Source organism: Gigantopelta aegis, chromosome 7 (assembly GCF_016097555.1).
Source record: "Gigantopelta aegis isolate Gae_Host chromosome 7, Gae_host_genome, whole genome shotgun sequence".
In the NCBI taxonomy this organism is placed as follows: domain Eukaryota; kingdom Metazoa; phylum Mollusca; class Gastropoda; order Neomphalida; family Peltospiridae; genus Gigantopelta; species Gigantopelta aegis.
Genome location: NC_054705.1, coordinates 31073088 through 31095462, shown reverse-complemented (window position 1 = coordinate 31095462; position 22375 = coordinate 31073088). Strand labels below are relative to the sequence as shown.

Below are 22375 nucleotides of genomic sequence, written 5' to 3'. Positions count from 1 at the left end.
TGTTTTGTTATTTTTCGTATTCTCATGAGGGGTGGAGAAGAAGTATTAATAAAGTTGGGTGGATGCAGTGGGTGTACATACTCTTTTTTGACACACACTATAGGCTGAATTTACAAAGCCTGTTTTTCCAAGATTTTCAAAGCTATCATAATGCTATATCGTAAAACCATTATAGGCTACTATATCATTATGACATAGCCTCCAACGGTTTTACAGTATTGTAGTGCTAAAATAACTTCAAAAATATAGGTCTGGGGCCCTGTTTTACGGAGCGATTTTAGCACCAAAATCACCTTAAGTGCATAACTACCTTCTGCATTTAAGGAGATCTTAGGACTAAGATTGCTTCGTAAAATGGGGACCTCTTTGTAAAGTCCTTTAGCACTGCACTGCGAAATCGCAATGTTGCGAGAATTTAGTGAATTAGGCAGTGTTTAAGCATGTAAATCTACATGTATGTAGTTGCATGTAAAACAAAAACAGGCTTTATATACTCTTCAAAAGAAGAAACGCAAAACCACATTGTCGTAACATTTGGAGAATTGATTTAATTATTGAATGGTGAGTCCGATAATTACCAAATGTTGCAGGATTGTTCACAATTCACTCTAGTCCATTGTGAGTAAGTGATAGGACACACCACCAAGGTCAAGGTCATCTGGAGTCAATACCGGGTGTGGCCTCCGCGTGTGTTGACAACTGCCTGGCACCGCCTGCCCATTGAAGCAACCAGAGTACGGATGACGTCCCGGGGGATGGTGGCCCACTCGGCCTGCAAGGCTGCTGCCAGCTCGGGCAGGGTCTGGGGCTGTGGTTGTCGCTGTCGGAGGCGTCGGTCCAACTCGTCCCATAGATGCTCAATTGGGTTCAAATCTGGTGATGTCGATGGCCAAGGAAGGACATTAATGTTGTTGTTCTGTAGGAAAGCCGTTGTGAGACGTGCTGTGTGAGGCCTGGCGTTGTCATGTTGGAACACTGCGTTGGCGTTGGCCATAACTGGAACGATGTGTGGCCGGAGGATCTGGTCAATGTAGCCCTGTGCATTCAGGTTGCCCTGCACGTGGACCAGGTCAGTTCTGCCAGTGTGTGAGATGGCTGCCCACACCATGACACTACCCCCGCCGAATCTGTCCACTTCCTGCACGCAGTTTGCCGCATAACGTTCACCACGACGCCTATACACGCGACATCTTCCATCATGACGTCGGAGCAGAAATCGGGACTCGTCGCTGAACCACACCTGTCTCCATCACAGTTGAGGCCATTGTCGATGAATCTGGCACCACTGCAGTCGGAGTCGACGGTGTTGTGGTGTTAAGATGACATCTCGAACTGGACGTCTGGCACGAATTCCTACCTCACGTAGGCGGTTCCGTACGGTCTGGTCGGATATCCTGCGCAAACCTGGTATTGCTGCGTCTGTGGAGGTGGCAGTAGTCAATCGTTCCCGAAGGTGGCGTACCCGGATGTAGCGGTCCTGCCCGGGGGTAGTGACCCGTGGTCGACCGGATCTAGGGAGGTCACGTGTTGATCCATGTTGCAGGTAACGGTCCCACAGTCTGGAGATGGTGCTTGGGGACACATGGAATGCCCTGGCAACGGCCGTTCTGGATTCGCCTGCGTCTAGTCAGCCGATGGCATTGTTTCTCTGCGGTTCACTGAGACGTGGCATGTCCTGGATTGTCAACTGTCGGCCAGATACAGAGGCCAGGCAAGCGAACACCCTGCACTTTTATACTGTCGGTGTTCATGTTGCACGTGCAGACAACGCACGTGCAGTGGTGACATGGTTTGCACGTGGCTGCGTTTTTGCGAATATTCACATTTTGGAACTTTATTGTACAGTAGCTGCGTTTTATCGAATGTAACCGTGGGAATGTGTTTGGGACATGCAATGACCTTATATTCACAAAGCATGAACCGGTAGGAAACATAAAATCGGAGTTATAACCCATTTGTACCCTTTTGCGTTTCTTTTTTTGAAGAGTATATATTTTTTGGGACTTGGTAATGTCTTATAAAAATTGAGATCTCAGTGTATTAGTTCACAAACATTCTTTAAATTCCTGTATCTGCCTCTGAAAAGTGTTAGCAACTACAAGTTTCGAACCAAATGGGACAGACGCATGAAGGACGGAAATGTTTTATTTAACAACGCACTCAACACATTTTATTTACAGTTATATGGCATCAGACATATGGGCAAGGACCACACAGATATTGAGAGAGGAAACCTGCTGTCGCCACTTCATGGACTACTCTTTTTCTTTTTTTTATTAGAAGCAAGGAATCTTTTATATGCATCATCCCACAGACAGGATAGTACATACCACAGCCTTTGTTGCACCAGTTGTGGAGCACTGGCTGGAACTAGGAATAACCCAATGGATCCACTGACGGGGATCGATCCTCGACCGACCTCAAGCGAGCACTTTACCATTGGGCTAACATGGATGTTATGAGAAGAAACGGTTGCCATTGCACCAGTTACATCTAAACTTTGTTTCTAATCTTCATTATTATTCCAGACCGGCCCCCGTGGCGTAGTGGTTAGGCCAGCGGTCTACAGGCTGGTAGGTACTGGGTTCGGATCCCAGTCGAGGCATGGGATTTTTCATCCAGGTACTGACTCCAAACCCTGAGTGAGTGCTCCGCAAGGCTTAATGGGTAGGTGTAAAACAAAGGCCATGGTTTGTGCTATCCTGCCTATGGGAAGCGCAAATAAAAGATCCCTTGCTGCTAATCGGAAATAGTAGCCCATGTAGTGGCGACAGCGGGTTTCCTCTCCAAATCTGTGTGGTCCTTAACCATATGTCTGATGCCATATAACCGTAAAATAAAATGTGTTGAGTGCGTTCTTACGACATCCCTTTCTCCAAAGGCGGATCTGGTGGGGGGGGGGGGGGATCCCAAATTTCCAGTGGCATTTTTATTATATATTAATTTTCATTTCTTTACGATCCCCTCCCCTCCCCCAAAGTTCCCATTCCCCCTCCATTGCCCCCCCCCCCCCCCCCCCCCAAATGGATTTTTTGAATCCGCAACTGTATTCATACTTACAAGCTGCGTTTCAAGGCTTGGTCTATATGTCTCATACATGGACAGGCGGAGACAAAACATATAGCCCCCTCCAAAGTCACCGGTAGTGGACTAAAAATCATAAAATTAATACTTGGTCTAATAAAAGATTTATTTCCACCATACATTTTTATTAATAAACATATTTTATAACAAATACCAGTGTAGAAATAGAAATCCCTCATAAATATATCAAGAAACTGCATGTACGACAGATTAATTTGATTAAATCAACAGCAAACATAAAATGTATTCAAGTCTCTAATTCTGACTAGAAGATTTTTACAGGCAATGAAATAAGCCAAGTGTTTTGTACTGTAACCCACGTACAGGTTATCCAACAATAAAAATACCTGGTTAGAGATTTTCATGAAGCCGTCGTAAACTATGACATCACCACGACATGCCATAGTGATGTCACAGCCTACGATGGTTTTACAATATCGTAGCCCTAAGATGGCTTCAAAAATCTGTGGCCATTATTGCCATTATTATTATTATTAAAATTCTTTCACAGACAAACTGATACTCTGTTTCACTTTGTTATTCATCCATGTCACAGTTCTCATAGTACTGATACTGTATGCATCTTAAATAACACTCACCGGAGTTGTGGTTAGGCCATCGGTCTACAGGCTGGTAGGTACTGGGTTCGGATCCCAGTCGAGGCATGGGATTTTTAATCCAGATACCGACTCCAAACCCTGAGTGAGTGCTCCGCAAGGCTCAATGGGTAGGTGTAAACCACTTGCACCGACCATTGATCCATAACTGGTTCAACAAAGGCCATGGTTTGTGCTATCCTGCCTGTGGGAAGCGCAAATAAAAGATCCCTTGCTGCCTGTCGTAAAAAGAGTAGCCTATGTGGCGACAGCGGGTTTCCTCTAAAAACAGTGTCAGAATGACCATATGTTTGACGTCCAATAGCCGATGATAAGATAAAAAATCAATGTGCTCTAGCGGCGTCGTTAAATAAAACAAACTTTACTTAAATAACACTCAGCTGATCAAAATTTGGGTGATGTAGTTTTAGCCTAATAAGATTTTTAAGAGAAAGAATATCGTTCTCGACTTTTTTGACATGTGGTAACCTGGTAACTTGAACGACCATTCCACTTATTTTGATGCCTGTTATATTAAGAAAACTAAGGAAATTTAAAACTAAAATACTGTGAATCTCAATTCTTCAGCCAGCTTTAGTTTCCATAATAAAATTCTTTTTACTATATTTCCAGTGGTTTTCTTATCCCGTATGACCTTTTAAACTACATAATTTATTTTCTATACATGTGTACATATGTTTGTAACAAACTTGCTTGGCAGCAACACAGGACATACAAATAACACAGAGTACTACTAAACAGCTTGTTTTCTGACCAATATGCTGACGGGGCTGCTCAACCTGGTCTTAAATCTTGTAAGATCCAGAACTTTAGCCAGTTACATGGTGGGACATAGCCCAGTGGTAAAGCACTCACTCGGTGCGCGGTCGGTGTAGAACCGATCCCCGTCGGTAGGCCCAATGGGCTATTTCTCATTTCAACCAGTGCACCACGACTGTGTTTGACGTCCAGTAGTGATGATTACTTTATCAATGTGCTCTAGTGGTGATGTAAAACAAAATAAACTTTGAACTCTTTTTTTTCTTCTTTTTTTTTGTGTGTTACATTTACAGGCTTCTTGCATGGACACTTTATTAATATAATTTAATTTACAATTTAGGCTTCCTTCAACTCGCTGACCCTAGTTTCAGTGTACAAAAATTAATATTGTAAATAATAAAATGTATGTACTTGGATTTGCTGGTGTTATTGTCTATTTGATCCCGCAAATGTCATTTTTGACTGAAGGTGTTAGCCTGAGGTCAAAAATGAAACATTTGCGGGCATCAAATAGACAATAACACCTCCAAATCTAAAAACTCAATATGGTTATGTCCATTGTAAACTAAATAGTTTTTCTACGGAACTACATGTAACTGTATATTTGGTATTTCTTGAAAAAAATACCTGGCTACAATCTAACTGTAAACCCTTGAATCGTCAACTTCGCTAATGAGTAGTTAATAGTCTAAAACTAACGGTTAAGAAGAGAATTGTCCCCCGCTAGCTACGGCCATGCCAATGGGTCCACCGATGGGGATCAATCCAAGACTGACCCTCAGTTCTGTGTTGAGGTTAAACATGGTGATCACATAGTGCTGTACCCTAATTCAAACTACCTTATAACATATTCCCTCGTAAATAACATCTTTACTATTAATACTTCTTTTCAATATGAAAATGAAAATTGACAAATATTACAAATATCACACAATTAAAATATTGCACATAACAAATATCAAACAATGTAAGTTCAACTAATTTTTACAATGCAGAATGCATTGACAAAGAAAGGAATGTGTGATAACCCAGAGTATGTAACATCTCATCTACATAACTACATGTACATGTATATACACAAAGGGATAACACATATATATATATTAAACAGTTAATGTGTGATCGTAGCATATGAAAAACATTAATTTAAAGGCATATTAAAACCTGTACCAATGTTAGGCCACCAGGCTCAGAGGTCACCTCAGGTGGAATGCAGTGGTAAATCTAAGGGAGGGGCCCAGATCCCCCTAAATTTTGAGACAGTTCTATATATATATATATATTTTTTTTTTTTTTTTTTTTTTTTTTTTTTTTAATGTTGGAGAATCTGAGGAATGACTTCAAGAATGTTTGTGGCCTTTGCCCACATGTCATTCCCCCCCCCCAATGGATTTTCTGGATCTGCCACTGGAATGTTTAAGCCATTGGATTTAAGCCGTGTTGGTCTTGGTTCTAATCCTGGTGCTAGAAGTAGAACCAAGGCAGAGTGAGCCGGGGAGATGTTAGACCACTACACTGACTTCTCTTTCACTAACCTCAGTGGTGGATCTAAGGGGGGACACCAGAGGCCCGGCACCCCTTCCTAAATTTTGTGACACTTATATTTTAAAATCCTCCCTAAAAATGGATTTTCTGAAACAGCCACTGAACCTCCAACAACTATATTACTAGACAATTCACATAGCTGAAACCTCAGGGGCATGTGGCGACCGCTATATCTGTCTATATACAAGAGGTTATATATAATTATAAATGTATTTATTTGTTGAAAGCCAGTGCACCACGACTGGTATATCAAAGGCCGTGGTATGTGCTATTTTGTCTGTGGGATGGTGCATATAAAAGATCCTTTGCTTCTAATGGAAACATGTAGCGGGTTTCCTCTCTGTGACCATATGTTTGACATCTAATAGCCGATGATTAATAAATCAATGTGCTCTAGTGGTGTTAAACAAATTGTTGAAATACTGTATTGCTACAAGCCCCTATGAAAAAGTAATAAAATGGCAAAGGTTATGTAATGATTTCAATTTATACAACATGGTATTGGTGTCTCACCCGCCCCGGAGGTGGTCACTGGCGAAGTCAGAGGCTAGATCCGGGGCGTGCGTGCCTGAACCCTTGTGGATAGGGGCACGTTGATAGAGTTGCCCGTTGCCCGTATTGGTGTCTTGTTTTCATACATAGCATAACAGACTGAGTTGTTAAATAGGGGCAGATCCAGGAAATATTTTGCAGGGTGGGACTAACAGAAAACAATTGCATGAACCAACTTGTAAAAAGGTCTTGACATTACCATAGTTTGACACCCAACAGCCAATGTATTTTTCGTGCTGGGGTGTCGTTAAACATTCATTCATTTGTAAAAAGGTCATCCCAATGAAAAAAAAGAAAAGAAGAAAAAAAAGGGACACTAGAATATTTTTAGGAAGACAAGTCCCCAAGTCCCTTTCCATGGACCACCTCCATTAATAACTCATTGTTAACAGTGGAGATTTTAACTGCTATGTACATTTGGGTCTCTATGAGAGTACTCGAGTACTCGGGCACGAGCCGAGTCTAGCAAGACTAGAGTCTGTTCACAGGACTCGAGTACCTGTACATGGAAGAGTACTTTTGATTTAATTCTATTTTTAACCTCATTTTGTCATATGCTTGCATCCGGTTACATTATAGGGCTGTGATACATGGATGGAAAACAAAGGTTGAATGTGTAGAATGCAATACAATGACATGATTTGGCATCCATTTTCAACGCTGGAATTAAGATACATAATGCTATTATACTTTATTCCTTAGTCTCATTTGTTATGTTATGTAGAAATAACATTGGTATAATGCACCTTTAATTATATGTACTGCTTCACGTGTCATGTGTGACGTATGTATGCAGGAAGCCTCGTTCTGGGTCTTAGTATATACCCAGCGTTTGAATAAAATGGATGATCCTTGTCAGCGTCGTTAATCTTGTTTAATTTAACAAGTTTATTTACTTATGTTATAAGAGATAACATAAAATATCATCGGGTATTCGGGTCCGGGTCGAGTTTGACCCTCAAGTACTCGAGTCCAATATTTTTGACTCGTGGAAGCCTTAATGTAGATCACATTACAATGAAAAAAACAAACACTGTATGTATTTCTAGTCCACTGCCAGCCAAACTATACGGGAAATCCTCTTCCTGCCAGTCTATTTTTAGCAAAATTAAACATGGATATAAACACATTTCTGACATTGTGATTCACAGTAAACTCGTATTGGGGAACTGTTATTTGAGTGACATCACCAGGCGATGATTCTGATTGGCTGTCAGAGACAGGATTGTCTTTGCTGGTTGGCTGAGCAAGTGAGGTGGTGGAGTCGATGAAGGCAGCAATTCGGTCTTTGCTAGACGTTTCTTTCTGAAATGTCAAGAGTTGAAATCATCACATACATTTCACATGGCTCGAAAAAAAAAATTGGGAGCAGGAATTTTGTCAAAAACCAGGACATTTTTTAAATACTAATTTTTTAAAAGTTTTTAAAAATCATTACAATAAGTTATATGAACACTACATAATGTCTTATATACTTGTCAACCTTGCTGCAGGGCAAGCTCTAAGTGCAGGGGACATTTTGTTTTTAAAATCTTGATTAGTGATATTTCTAGTTAACTACTGTTTAATGTTTTAAAACTGTGTAGTGATCTCTGAAACTTGAGTAGTAAATCTCGGTACAATACTGAACAAAAAAATTTCCTGGAGTGAGAATAATTCTTCATCAAATTATCTATTAACACTCAAAATTTGCAGTTATTTTGTCACAAAATGTCAATTATTGAATGAAGTTATTTTGCTAAAATAAAATTTGCCAAATGTTTTTAAAATTTTAAATTAGCAAATGAAACAATATTATATACTTTTGAAATTTTAATTTTGAAGCAAGTGTTAAAAACTGACAATCAATTCTACGAAGTATGTAAGTGTAGAGTCTTTATAGAGCAACTTTTTTCAACAGCAATGAGGAAACCGTGAGACAAAGACAGATAAAAGCTTATGATTTACCGTATCACTCCTCAAAGTTAAAACTTCTGGATATATTTGAAATACTGTCACAAATCGGATAGACAGCAATCATCAAAAAGAATATTGTGTAGTTTGAGCGACATTTGCCAGGCCTTGACCGTAACTTTTTTTCAGTGGTAGCCCACCGGGCTTCCAGGTTATGAAATCTGGTAGCCCTTAGTAAAATTGGTAGCCCATAATTTTAATAAACTTTTAAAAAAGGAGACAAAAAGGCCAAATAATTTTTTTTTAAATGTTGTGTTAGGATGGGGTTTTTTATAGGTGTTTAAGCATCTTGTTGATTGCAGAGTAACTGGAGGTGCAAAAAAAAGTTTTATATTAAGATAATGAGAATGATAGGCAGAGGGTGATACATGGGAAGGATTAATGAAAGTGTCAGCCAGCTCTGACTAGATTTGAACCGCTGACTTGTCAACAGCTTTATTGTCCAGCAGCTCGAAGCAATATTAAGCTTATATATCATTCCTGTTAATAAAAGAAAGGAATGTTTCCTTAATGACATATCAGTACACTTGAGCCAGGGATGTGGTTTATTTTTTTATAACACAAGAGGCTGACTGGATAAACGTCCTGTTATAAAGATGTATAAACAGATACACAACATTATTACCCTTATGGTTAAAATTAGTTTGGTTCATATCAAGGTGATACATCCCACTAATCAACAAATCTCGAACTAATCTAAGGGGTGTGATAGTGAGTAAGAGTGATAGCTCCCATTAAACGACGAGGTAAAAAAAAGTAAAGTTTGTTTTATTTAACGACGCCGCTAGAGCACATTGATTTTTAATCTTATCATCGGCTATTGGACGTCAAACATATGGTCATTCTCACACTGTTTTTAGAGGAAACCCGCTGTCGCCACATAGGCTACTCTTCTTTACGACAGGCAGCAAGGGATCTTTTATTTGCGCTTCCCACAGGCAGGATAGCACAAACCATGGCCTTTGTTGAACCAGTTATGGATCACTGGTCGGTGCAAGTGGTTTACACCTACCCATTGAGCCTTGCGGAGCACTCACTCAGGGTTTGGAGTCGGTATCTGGATTAAAAATCCCATGCCTCGACTGGGATCCGAACCCAGTACCTACCAGCCTGTAGACCGATGGCCTGCCACGACGCCACCGAGGCCGGTAAACGACGAGGTCTACAAAGGTAGAAAACGTAAATCGTTTCTCGTAGACCAGTAGTAAAGCACTCATTTGATGCGCAATCGGTCTAGGATCAATCCCCGTCGGTGGACCAATCGGGTTAGTTCTCGTTCTAGCCAGTGCACCACAACTGGTATATTAAAGGCCATGGTATGTGCTATCCTGTCTGTGGGATGGTACATATAAAGATCTCTTGCTAGTAGTGGAAACAAGAAGCAGGTTTCCTCTCCAAGACTATATGTAAAAATTACCAATTGTTTGAAATCCAAAAGCTGATGATTAATAAATCAATGTGCCCTAGTGGTGTCATTAAACAAAATAAACTTTAACTCTTTTAATAAATACTTAACCTGACCCCAAAGTAATGGCATTTCCCCCCTACTGTAGTAGACTGGTCCATTGGGATGGCTTAAAATCTTCCAGCGAGTCATCTGCTTCCTGTTCTAGTCTCATGTTTGAAGCTTCCTTCTTTCTCCTACCATCGAGGGGGAGGGGGGAGGGGGGGGGGAGGAGGAGAGGAGAGAGATAGATATGGGGGGAATGCAATTAGTTTGAGGTCAGGCTAAGTTTTAAATAAAATGAATGAATAAATAAATAAATGAATGAAAATAAATAAATAAATGAAGATACCTCTTTGACTTTTGCCTGTGCATGATCTGGCCAAGTGACTGAGATCAGACTGTTATTATCAGGGTGACCTGTGACCTCCAGTTCCTGAATGGCAAACACCTGTTGTTGGGCATCGTCCTCACAGTTGACGACAAACAGGATCTCCGAGGTCAGCAACAAGACGACCTTGACATTCTCACCCACAAGGTCAAGCTGAGTGGCCTCTACAGCCAGCACAAGTTCTGTTGCAGGCAACGAGTTGAGCATTTTCCTGGAATATTAAAAAAACAAAAAACACTGAGTATTTAATCATAATAATTATGTGTTTATTTTTCGATAATGAAAAATGTATACAGGGCACACCCTAAACATGGTCAATATAGCCAATTGCTAATTTTTATTAAAAGTGGCTACAACACTTAGTTTTTGGCTTATAAATATTCCTTAAATTATCCACATTTTAATAACTGTCAAGGAAATATTCTACATACATGTACAAATCTAAAAATTGGCTAAACCAAAAACATTTCCAGTGCGAGCCCTGGTATAACTTAATTTGTGAATTTGATGGTACGTGTAGATCATACATAGTCTTCTCTTCATAGGAAGGAAGGAAATGTTTTATTTAACAACGCACTCAACACATTTTATTTACGGTTATATGGCATCAGACATATGGTTAAGGACCACACAGATATAGAAAGAGGAAACCCGCTGTCGCCACTTCATGGGCTACTTTTTTAATTAGCAGTAATGGATCTTTTATATGCACCATCCCACAGACATGATAGTACATACCACGGAACACTGGCTGGAACGAGAAATAGCCCAATGGGCCTACCAACGGGGATCGATCCCAGACCAACCACGCATCGAGTGAGCACTTTACCACTGGGCTATGTCTCACCCCTGCCAGTGGGTGGGATCTAGCTCAGTTGGTAGAGCGCTCGTCTGAGGTGCTTTCATTTTAGGATCGAACCACCTCAATGGATCAATTCTCTCGGGGTTTTTTTGGTCCAAATCAGCGCACCATGACTGGTATATCAAAGGCTGTGGTATGTGCTATCCTGTCTGTGGGATGGTGCATATAAAAGTTCTCTTCCTGCTGACATAAAAATGTAGCAGGTTTCCTCTAAGACTATATGTCAGAATTACCAAATGTCTGCCATCCAAAAGCAGACGATGAATAAACCAATGTGCTCTAGTGGTGTCGTTAAACAAAACAAAACGTTAACTTACAGTGAAAATTTTAGGACCGAGTTTGTGTTGTCACTGTGAGACTGACAGAGCGGCAGCTGTCGTCGCTGAGGCAGCATTCCAAGACCGGTGCCATGAAGAATTCCTGCAATTAAAGATACCGTATCACATCACCATGTCATAACACCATTTATTACCCATATGGTTAAAAATATCTAAGTGATATGTCTCATTAGAATGCCAAGTGGGACGTAACACTTCGACGTCACACGATGACGTCATCGACTGGCGCACTACAACGTTACAGGAACGTCAACTACGCGAGTTGAGTGATACAAATTAAGATTGATTATGGGTAACAAATAGGATATTAAAATTGCTACCATTTCATATCATGTTTATGTCCCTCGAGAAATAATTTTCATTGTAACTTGCTTAAAGCTTGTGACAACTGAAAATTATTTAACTCGGGACACAAACATGATAAGAAATGGAAGCTTGTTTAATATCCTATAATTACTAGTGAAAAATACAAAAATATACAAAAGTTAAAAATACTGTATACCACCATGTTATAACACCATTTACTGATGAAGAATACAAACACACATAAAAATTAAAGATACCGTATTACACCACCATGTTATAACACCATTTACTGATGAAGAATACAAACACACACAAAAATTAAAGATACTGTATCACACCACCATGTTATAATACCATTTACTAATGAAGAATACAAACACACATAAAAATTAAAGATACCGTATCACACCACCATGTTATAACACCATTTACTACTGAAGAATACAAATACACACAAACATTAAAGATACTGTATTACACCACCATGTTATAACACCACTTACCAATGAATACAAACACACACAAACATTAAAGATACCGTATCACACCACCATGTTATAACACCATTTACTAATGAAGAATACAAACACACACAAAAATTAAAGATACCGTATCACACCACCATGTTATAACACCATTTACTAATGAAGAATACAAACACACACAAACATTAAAGATACCGTATCACACCACCATGTTATAACACCATTTACTAATGAAGAATACAAACACACACAAACATTAAAGATACCGTATGACACCACCATGTTATAACACCATTTACTAATGAATACAAACACACACAAAAGTTAAAGATACCGTATCACACCACCATGTTATAACACCATTTACTAATGAAGAATACACACACAAACATTAAAGATACCGTATCACACCACCATGTTATAACACCATTTACTAATGAAGAATACACACACACACAAACATTAAAGATACCGTATCACACCACCATGTTATAACACCATTTACTAATGAAGAATACACACACACACAAACATTAAAGATACCATGTCACACCACCATGTTATAACACCATTTACTAATGAAGAATACAAACACACACAAACATTAAAGATACCGTATCACACCACCATGTTATAACACCATTTACTAATGAAGAATACACACACAAACATTAAAGATACCATATCACACCACCATGTTATAACACCATTTACTAATGAAGAATACAAACACACACAAACATTAAAGATACCGTATCACACCACCATGTTATAACACCATTTACTAATGAAGAATACACACACAAACATTAAAGATACCGTATCACACCACCATGTTATAACACCATTTACTAATGAAGAATACACACACAAACATTAAAGATACCGTATCACACCACCATGTTATAACACCATTTACTAATGAAGAATACACACACAAACATTAAAGATACCATATCACACCACCATGTTATAACACCATTTACTAATGAAGAATACAAACACACACAAACATTAAAGATACCGTATCACACCACCATGTTATAACACCATTTACTAATGAAGAATACACACACAAACATTAAAGATACCGTATCACACCACCATGTTATAACACCATTTACTAATGAAGAATACACACACAAACATTAAAGATACCGTATCACACCACCATGTTATAACACCATTTACTAATGAAGAATACAAACACACACAAACATTAAAGATACCGTATCACACCACCATGTTATAACACCATTTACTAATGAAGAATACACACACAAACATTAAAGATACCGTATCACACCACCATGTTATAACACCATTTACTAATGAAGAATACACACACAGACAGTTTTAACCTTCTGACTAGTAGATTAATTTTTAACAAAACCACGCCAAGGGGTTACAAATTGATAACTTTTACTCACATATTTTCACTTAAATTTTGTAAAATTATTACATAAAATAATGTTCACATGGTTTTTCTTAAATGAATTTTGTAAGTCATTTAGCAATTACTTCCATTCCCACATCTTCCCTTATAAGTACATTTGTAACAAGACAATGAAGTGAAGATATATTACCTTGTCCAGTCTGGGACACAAATTCCGCTGCACCGCCAATAGGTTTCATTACCATGCCAACCAGACCTTTCCCCATGCCAGTGACAATTCCAGTGGCTGCCGAAGACCTCGAAGTGGGACGTTCAGTCTGAGTTTGATTTGATATGACATTCTTGATTGGTTGATCTGCCAAGCCAGCCACAGCTCCTACAAAAAATAGTATCAAGGTTTTTCATTGGCTTATTTGAAAGAAATGTTTTATTTAACGATGCACTCAACACATTTTATTTACGGTTATATGGTGTCAGACATATGGTTAAGGACCACACAGATTTTGAGAAGAAACCCGCTGTCACCACTACATGGGCTACTCTTCCGATTAGCAGCAAGGGATCTTTTATTTGCGCTTCCCACAGGCAGGATAGCACAAACCATGGCCTTTGTTGAACCAGTTATGGATCACTAGTCGGTGCAAGTGGTTTACACCTACCCATTGAGCCTTACAGAGCACTCACTCAGGGTTTGGAGTCGGTCTCTGGATTAAAAATCCCATGCTTCGACTGGGATCCGAACCCAGTACCTACCAGCCTGTAGATCGATGGCCTGCCACGACTTATTTGATTTTCAAGCCATTACAAAGCCCACTGTAAACTGATGCTATGTTCTGTAATTACATTGTTTTGTGGGCATCAAATAAACAAAAAGCATTCTCAGAGTACTGCTAAAGCGATCATGTCCCCTACCGGGCCCAACAAATTTCCATATCTCCTAAGTTCAAGGGCCATAACTCTGTCTAAAAATGAGTAAATCACCATTAAAGTCAAATTTAATCTTTAACAGTATATGAGATCAAGTGGACCCATTGGGCTATTTCTTATTTCAGCCTGTGCTCCACAACTGGTGTAATAAAGGCCGTGGTATGTACTATCCTGTCTGTGGGATGCTGCATATAAAACATCCCTTATTGCAAATCAGAAAAAGTAGCCCACTGGGTGGCAGAAGCAGGTATTCTTCTCATTCTCTGTGTGGACCGAAACCATATGTCAGACGCCATACACCGTATTTCCTCTTATAAGCACCAGCCTCCAATAAACGCCCGGTCTGTAACACTTTACAACAAAATAAACATGAGGCCTCTAATAAGCGCAGGGTGTAAGACAGTCAAAAACTGATTACTTCCCAGCATAATTTTAAAAACACAAAATGTTTTTTATTAAAAATGAAGGGTCCCTTTTTATCACTTCCTGTCTCAAAAAAATAAAGGCCGAGTTTTCAATAAGCACTGGTCTCCAATAAGTGACGGGTCTGTGACTGTCTTAAAATGAACAAGCTCCTGGGGGTGCTTATTAGAGGGAATACGGTAAACATAATTAAAATGTGTTAAGTGTGTCCTTCTTCCTCTTGCCGTCAAACTAGCGATCCCCAACCGAAAATGATAGTTTCCATGAAATCTGGAGGCTTGAGATACAAACTTTCTTACCCAATAGACTGAGTCCAAAGCCTGTAAGGCCCTGCTTGAGCCCATCAGACACCCCCACCGGTCGGTTTCGCCGGTTCTCCTCCTGTCGCTCCAGGTGATCCTGATCTAGCGATAGCCGGTCCATGTTCCGCGACACACTCGACGCAAAGTTAGTCACCGACGTTAAGGTACCTAAAACCAGTATTCAGGGTTGTAAAACATGTTTTTTCAAAAAATTCTATGATTGGTATGTTAAAGGCCATGGTGTGTCTCAGGGAAAGTACATACAAAAGACTCAAAGTTAGACACTGACGTTAATGTACCTATAACAAATAATCATGGTTGTAAAACATAATGTGTTTTCTAAAAATCCCAAAACTGGTATGTTAAAGCCCATGGTGTGTCAAGAGTTACCAATGTTGTATTTGATATTTGCGGGTATTAATGCTAGTTTTGTTGTTGCAAATATGTGTTTTCCAATCTCTACCTTGAGTTTCCAGTAAATTCAGCTGGCGACAGTAAAACCAGCATAACATAAGCAATTGATACAATATAACACAGTTATCGCTCAAGATTTATTGTTAAAATATTTTGTGGCTGAATTTTTAACTATGAATGCCAACATTTCTTTGACCATTGACATACACCAAATTACCCTTGGGAATCCCAAGTTACGTATATTTAAGTTTTGCCGAAGTAATACAAAATCAAGTTTCATGGAATTAATAAAACCCTGCAATTAAGAAAAGGTCCTCAGCAAAAAAAAAAACATGCCATTGAAAATAAAAACCCCTGAATATAGTCCAAGTCTAAAAGGTACTGTGGAGAATTAAACACTCCACAGCAATCTGGCATTGCCAGTTGCCGTGGGCAATGGCAGGGGTTGAAATATAACATCAGCTTTTTTTTTTAAATTACATGATACCAATTTGACCAAAAGAAGCACTTACAACAAATGAATCTTATAAAGATTAGAATATAATTATAAAAGAATGACTTGAATACGATGAAGATATTGTGGAATGTAAAATAAGTACACAAACCTGCTGAAATGTGCTTAAACAACGATCCCATTCCATGTGAAATACCACTTATAAATGCACCCGGCCCACGGGTCAGACCGGCATAGGGTAGCCGAAACATATCTGCGACTCCGGTTCCAATTGACCGGATTAATCCGGTCGGATTGCCAAGAATCTCCAGGGAACCAACGACAATTCCTGCCAGAAAGAAAACATCAAATACATGAAAGTGTCATTTATCTGTAATATAATAAGTCAGGCCTTTTTAACAGTTTCCAACCATTCTGATCACTAATCCTCTTTTGATATGCACTGCCGATCCCCTTTTTTGAGCTTACTCAATGTTGCACCTCGCAAGGATCTTTTTATGTTTAGGTCCAGTCAACTATAAACAGGCCTCCGAGAACAGAAGATTTGCGTAAACCATTTATGGGTTACGCCAAAATCAAATTCAGGTAACCCATTTCATTTATAGGTAACCGATCATGAACACGTAAATGATGCCATAAATTCAATGTGCAAATGAAAAATGGGTTACACAAATTATACTTACGCGAGCGATGCGTGAACGAAACTATCGCTCTCGCAATTTTCAGAGACCTGTACCATACACACACTGTGCTAAATATCAAGTACAAAGATGAATTCCATAAATTCAACCACCATGTAAGCCGCCATCTTTGTCAGTTAACATACAAGTGGCTATATACACAACAGCAATGTATATATAATCGTGGCTATTTACATGATGATGATAACAAGTGATCAGTTACTATCAAATTTATATCCTGAATGAAATAATTTTTCACTTGTCACATGATTTGTTATTCTATTTATTACCTCTTTGGATCCTGGTGAAATCGAGATAATTCGAGTTGTGTTAAAAAATTGTTACTCAAACCCAGTGAAAAAGATGTCTGTACGTTTCAACCATTTAAATCAACTCATTAACAATACTTACTTAACTACTTAATTGAAACGTCATTTCTGGCTGACGAAATATAACACCACACCCAGTTAATAATATCCTTCCATTAAAGTATGAGATTAACACTGAAGATTAACTCATAGATTAACACTAAAGGCTAATCATAATTACTAACTAAAATTATTATATTTTCCAAATTTCACCTACCTGCTCGGAATATTGCACCTGAAATGTAATGCATAGCCAAAGCGTGCCCCAGCTGGTGATAGGTCGAGCAGAGATTACGACACTCAAACTTGGCAAACGAGAGAGGAGTGCGATCGGAGGCTAGGAACATCTTCACAGAGGCGTGGACACTAAGCAGCATGCTGACTGGCTGAATACAAAAGTGCTGAATTCTCATTGGCTGGCACAGAGACAGGGCTGTCACTCTTATTGGTAGAGGCAGCTGCTTGATTTTGATTGGGCGATTTGAATCACAACACAGCTTGATTGGAATGCAAGTTTTCATCTCTTTCAGCAGCCTGTAGAGGAAACAGTCATCCAGGTACACTGAGAGAGGCTTCATGGAAATGTCGAAGGATTCCGTCAAGGTTGAATCGCTGAAGCCCAAAACAATCTGAGCGTGTAGGAAACTCGACAGTCTGAAAACCGCGTGTCGTTCCGCCACCGACAGCTCCTCTAAGTTGACGTCACCACACCCAGACTGACCCGGTTCCGCCTGCTGCTTGAGCAACACGGGGAAGTCGAACTGGCCCTGCCCGTACAGCTGGTTATCAATCTGGATATATCCCACACTCAGCCCGACACTGGATTTGGCGTTTTCCTCGGGCGTCGACGAGGAGACGGGAAACAGAGACACGAAAACCTGGTCGGACGTAAATCGTAGAAGTTCCGAGGTCGTCTCCTGGCTGTCCGATTCGTTTAACAGAACCAAACATAGCTGTTTGATGTACACACCAGCCGACACAACACACGACGATGTGTACGGCTTTAAATCTTCCGACTCTCTAACCGAAGATAAACAAACCGTCTCCATCTCCTCGGTAACCAATGGTGACGTGTCGACAGTTTTCGTGACTGGCATTATTTTCGTCTCAGCTCCTTCGATTCGACTGCGGATTTCACGCGCCGACACTTCGGCCTTGCCTATGGGTGTAACAGTCACATGCATCACCATGGCAACCTTTTTGACGGACACCTTGATGTCAACAACATTTGGCAGTTTCACGAACGTGTCATTGGTGGACGTGATGTCGACACCACTACTCCATACTGACTTTGTTATTAAACCTTCCTTCTCGACGAGAGTGCAGAAGTGCATTCTGGGAAATGTGCCACTGTCTATTGCTGGAAAACGGCTGTTGAAGAACGGCATGGTATAAGGACAGGATCCACCAGGTGAAAGTGTCGGCAGTTCAGCTACTAGTTCCGCTTCCTCCTGTACCACAGTGCCTGAAATAGTCATACATATAGGATTCATCACGAGTGTTTTTTAATATGGAAAATATCAACCGAGTCTATGTTAATCGGTATTTGTCTAGGCTCTGCCTCGACAAATACCGATTAACTAGACAAGGTTGATAATTTACATGTTAAAAAAAATGAGTAGCGAATTCTATTTATCCTAAAACACTTCTAAAATAATATTTTAATTCAATTTTTAGCATATCACAGTACTAAAGTCGCCACCATCGGTAATATGATGTCATCACAATCAGCACAAATTAGTTTGACATCACGCATTGTCACTAAAGCTTTGAAAACGTTACGCTCAGGTACATAGGTCTTGTTGGCTTGTAAGCAATGACCCATCCACAGCAACACATTACCTAGAGACCTTGCAAATTTGCATACCATTATTAACCGGGTTAAGACACTAAAATTATCACATGGGTTTATGACATGGATATCATGGGTAAGTTATAGGACAAACATGTTTACTAGATCGTAACAATAATCTCTATCTCTGTCTCTGACTTTGTCTCTTTCTCTCCGTCTTTCTCCTTAATACTGTCTCTCTCTCTCTCTCTCTCTGTGTATCTTTGTCTATCTCTCTGTCCATCTCTCTCTAATATCTCTCTCCTCCCTCTCTTTGTATCAATCTCTAAACCTCTCTGTGTATCTTTCTCTATCTCTCTGTCCATATTTCTGTCTGTCTGTCTGTCTGTTCTCTATCTCTCTGTCCATATTTCTGTCTGTCTGTCTGTCCGTCTCTCTCTCTCTCCTCTCTCTCTTTCTCTATTGACCTCTCTATCTATCTCTGTATCTTGGTCTGTCTATCTGTCTCTCTCCCTCTCTCCCTCCCTATCTATCTCTCTCTCTCACTCACTCTTTTTCTCACTATATTCTCTCACTATGTATTATCTTCCCCCTCTCTCTCTCTTTCTAGCTCTCTCTCTCCCCCTTCCTCCCTCCCTCAACCTTCCTCATCTACCAGTACAGAGCCATTTATCAATCAAATTATCCATGTTCCAATCATCACATTATACATAAATTGCTTTCAAAACGATATACATTTATTTATTTTTATTTACGATGGGTTTTTTTATGCTTTGTAGATTATATGTGACCACAAAATAAGAATCTTTGAATGATGCATTTACTTACTCACCCAACATAAATGTACTAACCTGACAATGAAATATTCATGAGCGCTTGTCCAAACAGAACTGGAAAGTTACACTTATTATGCAGCAAACACTGCGGCGCCATGTCTTTGGAAATGACAAGGTAGGTAACTCCGTTGTCATTACTGCTTGTGATGCAATATGGCTGCCCATGGACCTGACCTCCACTAACATCAGGCACAGAAAGAGTCGACCGTATTCCCTCCTTGTTAGCAGACAGTCTCAGCGGTAGAGACCACAACAGATGCTCTGGTGTCCCATCTACTGGTGCATCATGGGTACTGTTTTTATACTTCAAACACAGATGGTAAACAAACGTATTGCTGTGCTCGTCTTCTGTCTGTGGTTGCTTAGCAACAGGTACTACTACTTTCCAGAACAACAGAGGTTTAACGTTCTCCTCCATCTTGGAGATATGTTTGTGAGACGGAATTTCTTCGGGTTTACAGTCTTCGTCTGCGAACTGTGTTGCCATGGTGATCTTCTGGCTGCCAATTGGCACACCTAATAGTCTAGCTTCAAAGTGAGATGAGGTGAGATTCGTGACGGCAAATCGTTCTCGGAGTGTGATCACTCGCAGACCATGCTGAATTTCTGAACACACAGTCAGGAAAATGGCCTTCGAAATATCAGAAAATGTCAATTAATCAACTAAACCACAATTACTAAGTTGCTAAAAATTAAAAAATATTCTGGTGAAGATAGAATGGGCTTTCAGATTGAGAAGAGAGAGGAAAGGAAGGAAACGTTTTGTTTAACGACGCACTCAACACATTTTATTTCCGGTTATATGGCGTTGGATATTTTGTTAAGAACCACACAGATATTGAGAGAGGAAACACGCTGTTGCCACATCACAGACAGGACAGCACATACCATGGCCTTTGATGTACCATCCCATATACAGGGTAGCACACACCACGGCCTTTGATGTACCAGTCATGATGCACTGGCTGGGGCGAGAAATAGCCCAATGGGCCCACTGACGGGGATCGATCCCAAACCGACCGCGCATCAAGCAATCAAAGAGAAAGAAAGAAAAGAGGCAGTAAAAAGGAAATAAGCTGAGTGTTCATACATAATTTGGAAATCAAGTACTTTATAAATTCAAATAATTGAGAATTGCAGGGTTCATACACCTTGAAAACATAAAAATTCTAGACCTTTTCCAGACTTTTTCCAAGACAAGGAAAACAAAAAGTCAAGACTCATGTTACTCAATACATCTCCCCATATTTTCGGAAAATTTGACAAAATGGACGATCTTTTTGTCATATGCATTGCGCAAGCGCGTACATCATATCTTCGGTAAATGTCGGCAATTGTTAGTCTCGATTTCCCAAATGTACTTTAGTCCCAAGATAGGAAAACATCGTCAGATTCCTCTGATTTCACGCAACCAAAATGTTCTACATGAGTCTTAAAGATGAATTTCCATACTTTATTCAAATCAACTCGCAAAAAAAGGTATTTTTCCATGTCTGGAAAATGGATTTTCAAAATTCCATACTTTTCAAGGTTTTCCAGACTCTGTACTAACTCTGGAATTGGTCATCGCAATATATTGTGCTACGTATTCAGGTTTCTGTATCAAAAAAAAAAAAATCAAAAAAAAAAAAAAAAAAAAAAAAAAAAACCCCACAATACCCATCTCTACTTATGATCACTCAAATTCAAACACTTTTCATGATATTTGACAAATTCAAAGGCTTTTCATTATCAGGGATGTGAGAGGGGCTGGAACAAAAAAGCTTACTGCGGCCGGCATCCAGGGGCCGCTCAAGGGCCTCTGAAGGTAAATTGTTATTTGCAACCCCTGGAATTGCCAAAAATTGCATTCAATGCTAAAAAATCTAAACTGGTTATAACTTATAACATAAGGCACACATCATAAACTTAAAACTGTGAAAACATGCAAATGAACCTTGTGTGGTCAACAGTATTGAACATCATGTTTTTTGTTTTTTTAGACGAAATGGAAAAGCTAGTGCATTTCCGCGTTTCTGCATAGCTCTAACATCCCTGCATTATGATTGCTTAAATTCAAACACTTTGTAAGTAAACCCTGAAGCTACAAAACTGTGAAACCGTCAAATATAATATATGCATCTTTAGTGTGATGAATTAATGAATGTTTAACAACACCCCAGCACGAAAAATACATCGGCTATTGGATGTCAATCTATGGTAAATGTAAAAATGAAGCGATAAACATCGATATAAAAATGCAAGAGGTAAATTAAAACACAGTGTAAAGAACTGTGCAAAAAATATAAAGATTACAGATAGACAAAATTAAAATTAAGAAAAAAAAAATCAGTATTATGAAGAAATTGCAACAAAAGTTCTGGAAATGATTCCATCACATTTCTTCGTCCAAATAAATTTTTCCTAGTTGCTTGCAGATGATTGCACTCCACCAAAATGTGGCGTAC

At 39.5% G+C, this 22375-nt stretch overlaps 1 protein-coding gene across 1 annotated transcript in view; it reads right to left on the bottom strand.

The window, feature by feature from the left end:
- Positions 1–5742: 5742 nt before the first annotated feature.
- Positions 5743–22375, bottom strand: part of LOC121378021 (vacuolar protein sorting-associated protein 13B-like) — a 92560-nt gene continuing 75927 nt past the window's right edge. The window contains exons 43-50 of the mRNA XM_041506118.1: positions 19944–20559; positions 17518–18765; positions 16404–16580; positions 15382–15552; positions 13923–14108; positions 11525–11627; positions 10307–10556; positions 5743–7862 (exon numbers count right to left, since the gene is read on the bottom strand). Of these exons, the coding sequence (XP_041362052.1) occupies positions 7623–7862; positions 10307–10556; positions 11525–11627; positions 13923–14108; positions 15382–15552; positions 16404–16580; positions 17518–18765; positions 19944–20559 (2991 nt within the window). The 3' untranslated portion in view covers positions 5743–7622. The remainder of the gene's footprint in view (positions 7863–10306; positions 10557–11524; positions 11628–13922; positions 14109–15381; positions 15553–16403; positions 16581–17517; positions 18766–19943; positions 20560–22375) is intronic.